A 15,102-nucleotide genomic window follows, 5' to 3' on the forward strand; every position below is an offset into this window, starting at 1 on the left:
TGGTACAAATTTTTAATGATATTTTTTGCTATATTTTTTTTTGTTAGATGCTTATTAATTCAGTTGTTATATTCTTCATTATGATCTATTTTTAATTCCTTGTATGATGTACAGGAAGCATTTTATTCGCTAAAAAAATTTAACTCAAACTTTGGTTTAAGTATCTATTTTATTCAGATTCAAATAAAATTTGAATAGTTTTTGCGGCTCATTCGCACGTGCTTATCTATCTGTTGCCTGCTCACTGAAAAGGTAGATCAAAAGTGGACAAATAGGTTGCCAAAAATTAGGAGTACCTAGTCCCTAAAGAGTGCTTTAGCCAAACTCCCATAGATTCAAGGTTAAAGTTGTAGATATAGATTTAAATGTAAAGGTTTGCAACGAATTAGAGGTGTAACTATTTAAAATATTTTTGTGCTTACCGTAAGGCACTATCACATTGTATTTTTGTTCCCTTTTAACGTTCCAATTTGATTGTGTCAATGCAACATCAAATATCAGACACTAGCAGAAACAACACATTTCTTTGCACTTAAAAGTGCCTTAATCTTTTTTTTTTTTTTTTTTGTATTTTTTATTGGTTTTGGAAAATTTCTAAAAAAATACGCATTTTAGAAGTTTTAGTTCTAATTTTCATGCTCGCGAATAAACGCACTTATTCCTTTGAGTTATTAAAAAACTTCGATTATTCAATATGTATACGTGGTTGGGGTCACCATCGTTCTTTTTTAGTTTTATGAAATAATGCGTTCACAATTTTATGCACGCATTACTTTGCTCTAAAAATGAAAATTTTAAGTTCCTAATTCAGTTCTTGTACATTGTTTTTGAAACAATGTAATATTAAACTTAATTTAAGATTAGTAAAGAGTAAATGTATCGTTAAAAATGTCAGTTTTTTATTTGCATACATGTAATTTATTTCATTTTTAAATTGTCTGTAACAAATATTATTGATGAGGATGCTGTGAGATTCCGGGCTGTTGTGCCGTGGTCTGAGTGTTACCCAAACGTTTTGACCACATCTGTGGCGGTCATCTTCAGTGTTTACGTGGTCGAAGCTTCCAGGGAAGCGACTTCCTAGCAACTGATGCAGATTTCGAAGTATTGTCAATCTTTATGTGGGAAGATCTAGCTACACTTAGACGGCTTACCTATAGAGATACTTTTTCCCAACTAGAAACAGCGAGGGACGTCCAGCTGCCAATCCTCAACTAGAATGAAGAGAGCTCAAGTTTCAGCCAACCAGAAAGAAGGACGAATGTTAATCAGCCAATCTTGGCCCAAAACGAAAACAGACCTAGCTCTTCTAACATAAATACCAACAACACTTCGAAATCTGCATCAGTTGCTAGGAAGTCGCTTCCCTGGAAGCTTCGACCACGTAAACACTGAAGATGACTGCCGCAGATGTGGTCCAAACGTTTGGGATAACAACACTGAGACCACGGCACAACAGCCCGGAATCTCACAACATCATGGACACCGGGCCGTAAAAGCCTTCATTCTTACATTGTTATTGCTGTTTTGCATTTTTCAGTGTACTTTCATAACTTTGTAAGAAAAACTCTTTATAGATTCTCCTTATTGGTCGTTCTTGTTCCTGCAGCAGTGAAACCGATTGAACCGTATTAGCAGTTGAATAATAACTGTGGTGTGGTTATCTCTCTGTTTCATAAATATTTCAACCAAAGACATTACAATGATTTTTTAAATCATAAATTAATTTTGTTCTTATTTTGCAAGAAGATATTTATATCATTTTTGTAACTATTAAAGAAATGTAAATAGTATCCTGTTTATATATATGCTTGGGTAAAGTAAACTGAGTCTATACTTATAAGAGCACTTTAAAATTTAATCATTGTGATCATGCTAGCTTTTATTGAGTCGACTTGCGAAAAGGTAGTTTTACATTCCGGTCGTTTTTTTCATGCAAATTTACTTACTTTTAAACACCAGTGTAGTTTGAGATCACAAAGGATGTAAAACAAGCTAAGTGTAAGTCATAGAATCAGTATAATACAAGTTAGTATTGTATATTTTTCCAAATACTCACTGTAGCACATGAATTCTTGTAACAAACTATTGGTCAACTGAAAAAAATAAAGGAGTTATATCGAAAAGAAAAACCAACTTTCAGAAAAAAAAGGAAGATCATAGAAGAAATATAAATATTTTTTCACATTTGAGTGGAATATCTTGTTTGTCCCTATTTACAAAGCATGCTATATTAAATGTGAAAGAAAAATTCTTAAAGCTGATGAATAAATACAAAATTGTTGCTGAAATCAAACTTCGGAGGGCCGTGCAGGGAGTTGTCTGGGTCATAATGAGATGATATGTGAACTACATACACTTCCAATCACGCTTTCTGGACGTATGAGGCAGTGAGAAGCAAAGAGATGTGACAACACTAAAAATTAAGATAACCAGTGCAAGTGATAGAACCTCTACTTTGCTTTGGGGCAAGAAATAGTACTAGTTTGCTGTGGGCAGGTAAAGCGCAGTAACTGTAAATTTTTCCTTTTTCATTTTTTTGCATTTTTGTCATTTATTATACGTAAGCGTTATTGCACACGCTTGCTTATTTGATATCCGTTGGGGGAAAAAAGAACGAAAGAAGGAAATAAAAGTTGAATTCCTCAACATCCGATTGTTAGTATTGAATTCAAAACGAGTTTCTTCAAATGTCTCAAAAACTCATTTCTGCTGATACTGCCGTTTAACCTGTCTACGGCAATAGTACCTCTGATAGGTGCTGCTGTGCAGCATAATTAAAAAAAATAATGGAAGTCAATCTTGGATCTGAACTTTAAACGTAATTTACTCGAAACTTTAAATTGCTCATTTACATCCCTTTGCTTCTCACTGCCTCCTGTGTCAAGTTCAAAATAGTTTAAAATATCGCCCGATAAGTGGCACGAATGTAAAAACAAACACGTTCTACAGAAACAGAATTTGACCAGGGGGGGATACACATTACAATTTTAGGGGAGGGGGTGGTTCTGAGGAATGATCCTCCCCTCCACCCCACCTTGATCTGATCGAAGGTTTTAGAAGCGAAAAATCTCTGAAACTTCTTGGGGGTCAATGAAAAGCACCAAATTGGTCAGGTGTTTAGGTGCTAATAAGGCACCTAATTTGGGTTAAACGTTGCAAATTAATTTCAACAGCAATGAAACGAAGCAGTAATTCAAATGTTTACTTTCAAAAATAATTAATGAATTGAAAAGATACTGTAATCGTTTACATTTTAAACATAAAATATTAGAGTACAATGTGGACGGATACTGTTGTAGACGGTTTAGGGAGGGGGTTATGATCTCAATGACCCTCCCCTTGTATCTGCAATTGCAGTTGACAAAATTTTTCTGTCTCTCTTGTGGGTTTACACAACACTTTACATTTGCAAAACGTTTCGTCACGCAGCGGGACAATATTGCTGATTTCATGAAAATTCCGAATAATAATGTCTTTTAGATTTGATAACAATGTGTTTTTCCTTCAGTCGGTCTATTTTTTTTTTTTTTTTTTAATTCTTCAAAACGGACTAATTTGATTCAGTTAAAACCTCAATTCTTCCAAAAATGGAGCTGTTCTAAAAATCTTTTAAAACCAAATAATAAACAAATTACGCTATTTTTAAAGCGTAAGCCAAAATTTGTGCACGGTGAAAGAAGGCCACATCTAGCTACTTATCAATTTTGTTTTGATATTTGGCTTTGTTTTTAGTGCCAATTTCGTTTATAAATAATAAATACTAATAAACAAAGCATATTTTTTTAATGCATCAGTGTCAAAAGTAGTGCTTACAAAAGTAATTTTACTTAAGTATGTTTTTCAGGATTCAATATTTTTCCTGAAGACCCGCCACCCCCTATATTGGTGGATGAACAAAGCACGACGGTTTAACTAAAAAATATAGTAAATAAAAAATCCACTTCTGCGTTTCAAGGAAAAGTATTACATACAACACTGATTATAACTGATATAACAGTTCGTATATTTCTTAAAAAAGTAATATTTTTAAAAAGTATAGACAAACTTTTTTGCTAAAGCATTTTTCCGTGGAATAGCCCTCAACTATCATTCGGTGAACATATTTCGCAACACCTCTTCGACGCTGCGTTGAATATGAAGAGATGCACCGAACAAGATAAAATTTGTATCCTAAAGGTGGTAACGTTAATGAAATTCAAGGATGACAAAAGCTATCAGCATGTTTTGGTACAAGACAGTATTTTTTTTTTCTTTTAATAAACGACGCAATTACCCTCATTTTGCCATCTAGTAAGCAAATGTTCAATCCGGATAAATAAAAATCAATTGATTTTTTGGAGAAAAATATCTGGGTATAGCATCTTGGGGAAAATGCCAGATTTCGAAATTTTTGTCTCATCGAAAGTGTTTCAGCGACTGGAAGAAAGGAAAATCAGATGGTGCAATTTGTGGCGAGAATGTTTTGACTATTATCAGTCGAAAATGAGCGGTCCTGAAACGTAAGAATGAAGACTACATTGTTTAAGGCGAAGCCTTAAAAAGTAATAGTCTGTGGTGGGCTGCTTCTCCCATGAGACTAACCTGATATTGCACCATCTGTTTTCTTTTTTTGCCGATCTATATGACAAAAAACTTGAAAATGTGTCCATAGCTTGAGATACCATTTCCAGATGTTTTGCTAAAAAAAATCCAATTAATAACTATCTATCTGGGACTGAACATTTTAAACTATCTGGCAACACGCTGTTTATAGTGAGGGTACATAACGAATTACATTTTCTTAAGTTGAATCTTAAAAAAGAAGAGCTGGAGTGGACTGCTTTATCCATCAGACTCACCTAACATTGCAACGACTGATTTATCTTTTTTCTATCCATGTGTAACAAAAAAAACCAGAAAAATTGTCGGAAATCCAAAATGTCATGCCAGATATTTTGCTCAAACACCGATTAATTTCTATCTATCCTAGACTTAAAAAAAAAAAAAATCTTTAAATAAAAGTACATTACTTCCCGGTTCCTCAGATATACATTTATCAAACTAAAAGTGTGGAACACATGACATAACCTCCCTCCAAATGGCGAATCATTATAGCCTATATTAAGTCTTGTAAGGCTATCTGAAGTGGGTGAAATGTAACTTCATCAGCTTTGCATTTTGTTTTCATGAAAATTTAAAGAAGAAATGTTTTTCAAGTTAATTTTCTCATTCACATTTTCTTGCGTAACAATCTTCATTCGTTAAGCTTTTTAATTGCACTCGTACCTTATTACAAGGGGTTTTTTCTTACAGATTTTTTAAAAAAAATTCACGTATATAGACTGTATATAATATAGCAGTTAAAACATAGCTTTTGAGGATGAGGAACCGAGTATGTTGATTGTAAAACTTTTAAGAAGATGCTTGCTAATGTATTAGCGGTTGACATCACTAATTTACATGGAAGTGAATGTTTAGTTTAAAAATTACGGAACAACCAAACTGATCTCTACTTGCCTAACTGCATTTAATTATGTTTGGTCATAATCTGCTTCATCGATTTTTTTTTTAATGGGGAAGAACAGTTATAATTAACAAGCAGAAGTTATTCCAATTTATTAAGTTACTAGTAAAAGAATTCATATAGTTTTCATTTTCAACATGGGTTTGGTTATTTGCCAAATGGTTTAGAATACATATGATCAATAATTAAGGGACTGAGCATGTAATTTTTTTTTTATTGCGTCGTTTTTCAAATATAATTGTTCTTAGTGTCCGTATCTAAAGAATGTTGGAGAAATTCGAAATTTCTATATTTTTGAACTATTACACCATTAGGCTTTTACAATGAATTAGTAATGCGTCTGCTAAATATCTTTAAAACTTCATCAATAAAATTAATGACTGCATTAGAAATGACATAACGGACTAACAGTAAATAGTATTTATAATAATCTTTAGAGTAGGGAAAATCTATGTCAGATTGCCATATTTTACTAAAATCCTGCAGTTGTCAAAAACGCTATGATAAACTCTTGGGTTCCGATGATAAATTTATATGGTATAAATGGGGACTTGCTTTTAACAAAATGCAGTCCGCAAACGTAGTGGTGCTGTCTGCATATAGCGATTATAATCATGCTTCAAATACTATGGGTTACTGATAACTGAAGTAGCCTGACCCGTTTAGGAACAATATCACATCCACAAAATAATCACAATTGGCAATTTTAATTCCTGAATGAGTATTATTCAAGAAAAACCTCTTATATTTACCGTATCTAAGTGTTTAAAGTTAAACCACGAAATAATAACGCACAAAACATTCAACCCTTAAGAAATCAACCAAAGAAGCATTATAAAACAAACAGTTTGGTGAGATTTATCATGTGTAGATTTAAAATAAATAAATACATGAAAGTTTTAAAAAAATGTAACAAAAGAAAACAATAAAAATCGACACTATTTACACGTGCGTATAATAGTTGGCAATATTTCAATTTCAGAAAATGAATATCCTTGTCCTCGCCGCAATTAATCACGCTATGAATTGATCACAAAGACTATAGAATTTGAGTAACATCAGACATCAGGCCTTGTACAAAGTGATAACAAAAAGCAATATTGATTGCTTAGTAAATATAAGAAAAGTAATCATTAGTTAAACAGCATGTTGCGTTTGAGAACAGAATTTTTAATTTTTAGAAATAATTTAGAGATTACTATGATTTTCAGTACGAATATAGACTATCGATTATATTGTATAATAGTAATTTATTCAATTTTAATTGGACTTCAGGATCGGGCTTCAACAGTAGAAAATCACGATATAGCGCATGCAATTCAATAGTAGTTAATTAAAAAACAATAAATTAAAAAAGTTTGTTCTATATTGGTTTTTTAAACAAAAAATTCATGCAGTGAAATCGCTATCTGCATTTGTCGCACGCTGTGCGACACGATTCCTAACTGCCAATATAGTGACTGATTGTTCATATGGTTAACTTTGATTACTGTCATGTGTTTAGTGACACTCGAAAGGTTAAGACCAATCGATTGACGTAAGAATCATTAAAATTGGCAAAAGTGTTTAGCCCCTACAACGCCACATAAGAACAAACATACATACACAGATTCAGAAACACATTACCCTCATTTGCGTCGCGCACACGCAGTCGGATAAAAAGTGACAAATCGAAAAGCACACTATTTGATTCTACCATTTTCATCAGAACAGAAATTTCTCATAATACATTTATCGTCATTTTTTTTTTTTTTTTTTTTTTGAAAAATTTTGTGGCGTGTTTTGTTTATTCATATTTTTCAATGTAAAGCTCCCCATACTTTCTTTTTCGGGAAATTATTATTTGTTTTTTAATTTATCTCCTTCTTCGTCTAAATCGACGTGACCACTCCGCGCAATTATCCAGAATTATTCGGTGAGGCTCGAATCGGGGCTGTATAGAACGGTAGGACAGCATTCGAACTACTAGGCTGTCTCGGCTCCCCCAATTGACACAATGAACTTAACGGTTCCTTATGTGCACAAATTGCTAACCGCGCCACTTTTGTTTTCTCGTGAAATGCAAATTTGTATTTAGACTTCTGTGTTTTTTTTCAAGGTACATTATAAAAGAGTTAGTCTAAAATACGTTGCACAAAATTTTAACAATTTCGTTACCGTTAAAAAAAAATTCTTCAACTTCCGTGAAATTGTTTTTTTTTTTTTTTTTTTCTACAAAATTACGAAAGATATTTACAAATACAGACAAAATATATATAATGACATTTAATATAACTAGTATAATAATTTGAGTAGTCTATTGTATACTTTTGAAAAATTACTACAATATATATTTTGAAGCGCATGCTCCTTTAGGGTTTACTTATTTTAAAATATTAGTTAGATTTAGTAAAATATTCCACAAACTCTTATTTCACTCTTTGTCATTTCTATTTCACAAATTTACCAGTCTAACAAAACACACAACCGTAAATAGAACAGCAAATGCTCTTCCAAGTTAAAAAAATATATAAAATAAAATAAATACTGCATACGTATGTGAATTAAAATGTTTTTTGTCTGTTATATGATAAATGCTCGAGTTTTTAACAATCTTGTGAATTTTTGAAAATGAAAAGGCGTTTAAGTGTTCCATCACTGTCGACCAACCCTATATTATATAAATGAATTAATACAGTGAAACCCCAATTTTACGTTTTTAAAGAGACTGTGTTGTTGTTGTCGTATACCAGCTAAGCTGCCGATTCGGTGTGCGCTGCTTCACTTTTCTATGCGTACCGTAATTTGGTGTGAAGTCCGAATTCTACAGTACACTCATGCCGTAAGAACCCGTTTATAGGGTAGGCAACCATTTACAGCATAACAACACATTCACACAAAGAAAGGACATAAGAGGGAGAGTACGTCCATCCCCCAGCTGGGATTCGAACCTGGACCTTCCTGTCACAGCCAGACTTCTCTGACCACTAGACAAGGCATGCGGCAAGACTCTGAGTTAAAACGCGTAAAATAAGGGAAAAACGTGAAGCATGTCAAAAACATTGCAGCATAATCAATGATAGGGCCCGGTGAAAAAATCGTTAAATTGCGGGGAAAACGTAGATTCGGGGGACATAAATGTCAGGGTTTTATTGCATATTTAATGGTATAGAGACAAAGAAATAATTTTAGACCTAGATTGAAAGAAAGGGAGTATTTGCTTAAAAATGTGTAATAGCTGGAACACCGTTTCAGTGATAATAGCGTCATCTAGTGTACACTATGAATTTACATGCCTTTATATTTACAATGATAATCATAATTACCGTCTTAGAAATAACTAAATGTTTCTTTCTCAAACACATTCTGACAATCACAATGATTCAAATGTATGTATTTAAATTATACTTAATTTTTATTGGAATTTATGAACTTGCATTTCATTGAAAATTTTTCTTACTTTTTAGGATAATATCCACGTCAATACATCCATCATTCGAGTGCAATTCTCTTCTCTGCGCCATCCAAATAGCATCACTGTGAATGTAACTGATAGAACAACCGCAGGCGAAGTAATCGAAAAGGTAGCAGAGGCTCTAGAACATATGGTTGACCCCAGGTACCACAGCGCTTCAGTCGATCAACAAGAAAACAGGGCTTTCCTGCAAAGACCTAGGTATTTCATCAATAAATTTTAACTATTTTAATACTTTCAGTAAGTTACCGCCCTATAGCCAGGGCTAAAACAGAAATATTGGATATAAACCGACAGCTTAGTCATTCCAGCCGAGGATTGCAGTTTCGTGCTTATTAGCACTCGTCAGCCAGGAAAAGGAAGTGACTAAGCTGGAGGTGGAAAGCCTCTTAAGGTAGCCAAGAGTGCCAACCAAACTGGTAGCTAATACAGAATTAGCACTGACCAGACAAGTGACCGACGCAATGATTCGGTTCAGCTCGAAGATTGAAGGCAAGGCATGGTAATTTCAGTAAGTTACCGCCCTATAGCCAGGGCTAAGGCAGAAAACATGACATGAAATGCACCACCAGCTCAGTCATTTCAAGCCGAGGACTGCAGTTTCGTGCTTATTAGCACTCATCAGCCCGGTTTAGGAACTGACTGGGCTGGAGGTGGAAAGCCTCTTAAGGAAAACCTCCTTAGAAATGTGTTTTTCTTAAAGGTAACCTTTACTTGATAAATGTTCCCTACAGTGCTTTTTTTATTCTTTTTTTTTTTTGCAAAAGCTTTAATAACCAATAGCAAATTTTGTCTTATAATATATTCTCAATTTCCAGGACAACATCTGAGCCAATAGTAATGCGTCATAGATGTCTAATGGGGTCTAAGAAAACCGGAGAATATTTAAAGGATCATTATTTATATTATATTAGAGAAAATGTTGGTGAGTAAATGATTTTTATGTATCAACATTAAACGTATTGCTAAATTTTTGAAGTTTCTATGAAGATATGAATTTTTTTGCATGCATATGATGTTATCAAATTGCTAATATTAGAAAAAATTTCAAACTGAGGAATACGCTGTTTTGTGAATCGAATTAGATGCACACACTCTTGTTGCATCGGATGCAATGTATTTTCTGTTGCTAATCTGTAAGCAAATTTAAGTATAATTTCTAACGCTTAAGTTGTTTTTTATCTGCTTTGTGATTAAATAAAAAATGGAAACGAAAAAACTTGTCAATATGATGTAATTTTAAGGATTAAACAGTACAGATTTTTTTGTGTAAGTAAGAATAAGCATATAAGAGAGGTATAGTAGTTGGTTTTGTAAAGTGTATGATGTCGTATTTTTATAGGAACTTTATCATGTGGAGCATTGACAAGCAAAAGGGTGTCTGTGGCAGAAATGTCAAATTACTTGAATTATAATGGACATAAAGCTTCTGGAAATTAGACGGGAATTTTCGAAAGAAACGATAACAAACTTTTGAATTTTGAAAAAGAAGCAGAACTGTAAAACGTTGAATAGCCAAAAAAAAAAAAAAAAAAAACACATTTGTCACAAAACAAAGACAAGAGAAAAGCAATACCAAAGAGACAAAAACTAAATAATAAAAGACAAAAAGCCGATCTCCTAAAGGAAGGGGAACAATTGGGGATGAGTGGAGTCCAACAAAAGTTCCTTCAAAGATGGATGAAACCCATTGGCGGCGCTAGGCGTCGGCGACGTCGGCAGCTGCCGACGGCCTCGCGCAGATAGGGCCTCGCAAAATTCTCAGAAGTTTTAAGATATTTCCATGTTTTTGATTGAAGCTCTTATTAAATACAACAGACGCAAAAGTAATCAAAATAGTGTGTGCAGGGGAAGAGTGCACAGAGCCCAGACTTAGCAAATATTTGGCCCAATTCTATCGGGGCCTGAGTTAAAAATATTCAGTGGCAGCAGCTTATTGATCAGTTAACTCTACTCCTCCCCATCCCCTTCTTTTTGCTCTTCTTTTCAGTTCCTTTCTTTTTTCTTTTGTTTCCTAAGTTCATCTAAAAGTAAGAAAATATTCAAAATGCTGCTCCTCTGAACTCCTCCCCCCCCTCCACACACAGACAAACGCATACATCGAAAGCATTATGGAGCAACTACTGAAATTCCAGATCTTAATTTCGCGATATTTCCAGCCTAAAGCCACCAGATACTCAATAACATCGAAAATCGCTTAAAATTGCGTTTTTTTAGTTTGAATTTCGAAAATTACCGAGCCTAATATTACAAAAAATGGCCTTACAATCGCATTTTCGAGGCTTGAATTTCAGAAAATATTCGGGCAAGGGTCCCCATACCGTCTTTCTTTTATATCATAAGCAATTAGGTTTTTTAAACTACATTAACAAAAAGTTTAAGTGGAATGGCTCCTGAATGTAAAATATTGCTAAAGTTTTTAGTACCATAATTTTCAAAAAATTTCGAGGAAAGAGCTCCTTTCCTTCCCGTAAAATCTTCGAAGTTTGTCTAAAATTCCGTTTTTGAAACTTCAATTTAGAGAATTTGCAAATGATTGGTTTTGATCTTATTTTTTTTTTTTTTCAAAGAATCGATCTGGGACAGTCTCTGACCCTAAGGTCAATAAATATGGCCTACAATTGTGTTTTTAATGCTTCATTTTCTAGAATTTTCCACCAAGACACCCTGTACCTTTTTTCCCTTAACGTCAGCAAAGAAAGCCTAAAATGGCGTTTTTAAACTATAAATTTCAAAATTTTTCCGAGGGAGAACCCTCGGAACCCCCTTTTTATCAGGTAATTTTTTCCCCTATCAATGTGCCGCCTCCTCCCCCCGCCACCAAAAAAACTTCTTTTAGACTGCACTACTAATCACAAAATGTTTTCGTCCTAGCAATTAAATGAATTAGGAACCCTAAGAGCCAATAGTTAGTACAAAAATTAATTCCATGAATTCAATTATTTGTCTAAGAATATTTTATGATTAAAAGGGCCTCGCAAAACTGCGTCGCCGACGTCTACTTTTGCTCTCGCGCCGCCACTGATGAAACCGGTGAACAAATTTGAAACGAATATGATTGAAAATTAAACAAGTGCAAAGGGTATGCAACACTGCTTGATTGACATAGCATTTACAAAAGTAGTTGATACTGTTGGAATTAGGGCATTTATTAATATTTCCTGCCTGATTATCCAATTCCAAAATGCTGATATTTCCTTTTCATTCACCGGTAACTCGAGAGAACTGTCGGCCATTTTATTCCGCAAATTTTAGATCACTCAACACGGCTTAGTAGAGTTGGTCCTAAATATTTATTCAATAGTGTCACCAACCTATATTTGTTTTAATCAAAATGCATAATGAAGTACTTTGAAAGCAACTAGACACTTGACAGCCAGGGCCGTGCCGAACTAAAATGGAGGTGGGGGGTAGGGGATAAATCCTTAATTTGTTAAATCAAACTCAAAATTTTGCCTGACAATTAAATACGGGTATGCACAGATAAGTAAATCTAATGAAAAGGGACATTAGACATGGAAAAATTGCAACATTGCAACTGTGTCTACAATTGTAGCCGAACTGTAAGACAAAATTGGTGGAATAAAAAGTTCTTTGGGAGGTCTCGTTGATTCCTTGTGATCTCCCATTGGAGCGCCCCTGTTGTTAACCCAGTAGCAGAAGCAGTTGCGACGTATGTCTTTTAAGAAAGTCTGCAGACTATTTTTTAGTTGTATGAAAATAAAACCTTATGATTATAAAGGAAGAAATAATCTTTAATTTCAACGAGTGAAGATTCATACCGTGTTTTGTTCGATGTTATCCACAGGTAGCATGTACGTGTATTTTTGAATTTAGCATTTCATTTTTAATTATTTCTTGGTGCTTATTTATATTTTACAACTAATCTAATATTGATAGGTATTGCAGACTATTTTTGGGATTTTCGATTTGCGTCGCAGACTGCTGAAAGAAATTCGGCTGCTGGGCTTGACAAAAATGAAAATTTGGAGATAATTTGAAGAAATTATAGGAGAATCTCCATTTTGTTTCCAGAAACTCAAAACTCAGGACCCTTTTTGATTCAATCATACGTTTATAACCCTTACAATTGTATTCTAATTGTTTTTAAAAAGAATGTTCGAGAAAACGAAATTTTTTGTTCAGCAAATATTTCTGTATAAAAATATAAAAATACAATCACCACAGACCAAAAAAAAAAGAAGCTATTCTAAAAGAGCTATTTTAGGATTGAATCTGGACTATTTTGTTAATTCTTTAAATTTTCTTTCTGTATATATTTTATTTGCTTTTTAAGCATTACTTTTTTTTTCAGGTGATCGACGGTTGGACCATGGACTAAACATATTTGCAATAATCGGATCCGTCTCCGGACGGTTTACACCGGGAACAACTTGGGAAATACGCTGTCATCACTCCTAACAAACAGTTCATTTGAAAGAGATCAACGCTTAAGCAAAATGTTGATAGATTATGAACGTCAAGACTGATCTAATGTAGAGGGTTAACATTCCGCTCAGAATTGACGTCATAACGCCTCCCTCAAACCGTGTCCCCATAGAAATTCCGCAAACGAAGACGGTTTGAAGGAGGAGTCAATCCGGAACAGACTGCTACCGATTCATTTTGGAATAGAGCCGTAGTTGCAAAATGAACATTGGTTATGGCTTTTTTCATGAAACTTCATATTCGAATAATATATTATTAAGTTGGTGTTTTCTGCTTTTAGAACTGCATGAGGATTTTAAATTCTTGTTTTGAAAAAGTCTGGACTAATTTTTAATAAGCAAGAAGCCTAGAGAGTATTTTAATGGTAACAGTTGAATTATTACTGATTTTTTACTCATGGCTTTGTCATGTTCATTTTAGCAGTGCCTTCACCTGTGCCTTTACCGATAAGTTTGCTAGCTTTGTACGAAGGTAACTTTGTGGTGAAAAATCATGTGATATGGAGCAGAAACTTGGCTTTTTATGATCAATAGAAAGATTTTAAAAAAAATGACTTGATATAAAACTGTGGTACTTTCAACTCTTGAAAAATTTAATTTTTTCACGCATTGGCGGTTTGAAAATTTATAATTGGATACATATTAATTACTTTTTTTAGTGATAAATTAGTATTCATTAAGAATATATAGACTTAACACAGTCAGTTGTAAATCAAATTGCAATTTCACTGCTTAGTAGTTGAATTAAAAGTACAGAAAGTCTCCAGCTAGAATAGTATGCTTAAATACAATATGCAAAAATTGATAGCTTTGGGTTTAAAACAAGCTAGACTACACAAATGTAACATTTTTGTAATAATACTCCTTTGTAAATATTTATGTATTGTTATAAAAGTTTCATTTGGAAAACGAAATCATTTTATGTCAGCAATTTATTAACGAAGTTCAAAACAATAAATTTACCGAATTTCATTGTAATATCAAAGTGTACTTAAAACTGCTTTAATTATGTTATTTTAGTTCAACGTTATGTTTAAACACATAATAAGCAATATTGAACTGTTTATTGTTGATCGTAAGTTGTTTGTAGTTCTTACAGCCGAATAAAGTTTTAAAATACAGTTATTGACTTGATATTTTCCACTTAGAAGCACATACACAAAAGTCGCGTTATTCAAACTTGCAAATTGTGCTGGGGATTTGTTTGTCTTAGATTTTAACTAACTTATAGTCTTTGAATCCAAAAATGATCTTAGTTTTGCTCATTGAGTCAAGTTTATAAGCTGCATTCAGCTCAAACCGGCCAATTCGCAATACATAAGACATTTTTGAAAATCATAAGATAAAAGGAAAGATTTCTTAAGAAATCAACATTTTTTGTTACTTATTATTCACAAAATTATTCCTTACATAAAATTTTAATTTTTTGTGATGACAGTAAAATGAGTGAAAATGTGTCCCAAGAAATATTTTGGGAAATAAATACTTAATTTCAATTTAAAGAGATTTGTTTCAGACAATGGGAGATCAGTGGAGCTTTCAGTGATAGAATCAATCACGTGTGTCGAATGGCTGCGACAAAGCTATAGTTGTAGTCGCAATAGGTAAGCATCCAACACAAATGGTTTTACTTCAGTACATGTATCAGAAAACAACAACTATAACATGGAAGACAACCAGAGAACCATCTACAT

At 33.4% G+C, this 15,102-nt stretch overlaps 1 protein-coding gene across 1 annotated transcript in view; it reads left to right on the forward strand.

Moving 5' to 3' along the window:
* Positions 1 to 14,519, forward strand: part of LOC129227815 (rho GTPase-activating protein 18-like) — a 439,197-nt gene extending 424,678 nt beyond the window's left edge. The window contains exons 16-18 of the mRNA XM_054862428.1: positions 8,953 to 9,161; positions 9,779 to 9,885; positions 13,276 to 14,519. Of these exons, the coding sequence (XP_054718403.1) occupies positions 8,953 to 9,161; positions 9,779 to 9,885; positions 13,276 to 13,382 (423 nt within the window). The 3' untranslated portion in view covers positions 13,383 to 14,519. The remainder of the gene's footprint in view (positions 1 to 8,952; positions 9,162 to 9,778; positions 9,886 to 13,275) is intronic.
* The last annotated feature ends 583 nt before the right edge of the window (positions 14,520 to 15,102 follow it).

The sequence above is a fragment of the Uloborus diversus genome, chromosome 8 (genome assembly GCF_026930045.1).
Source record: "Uloborus diversus isolate 005 chromosome 8, Udiv.v.3.1, whole genome shotgun sequence".
NCBI lineage: Eukaryota > Metazoa > Arthropoda > Arachnida > Araneae > Uloboridae > Uloborus > Uloborus diversus.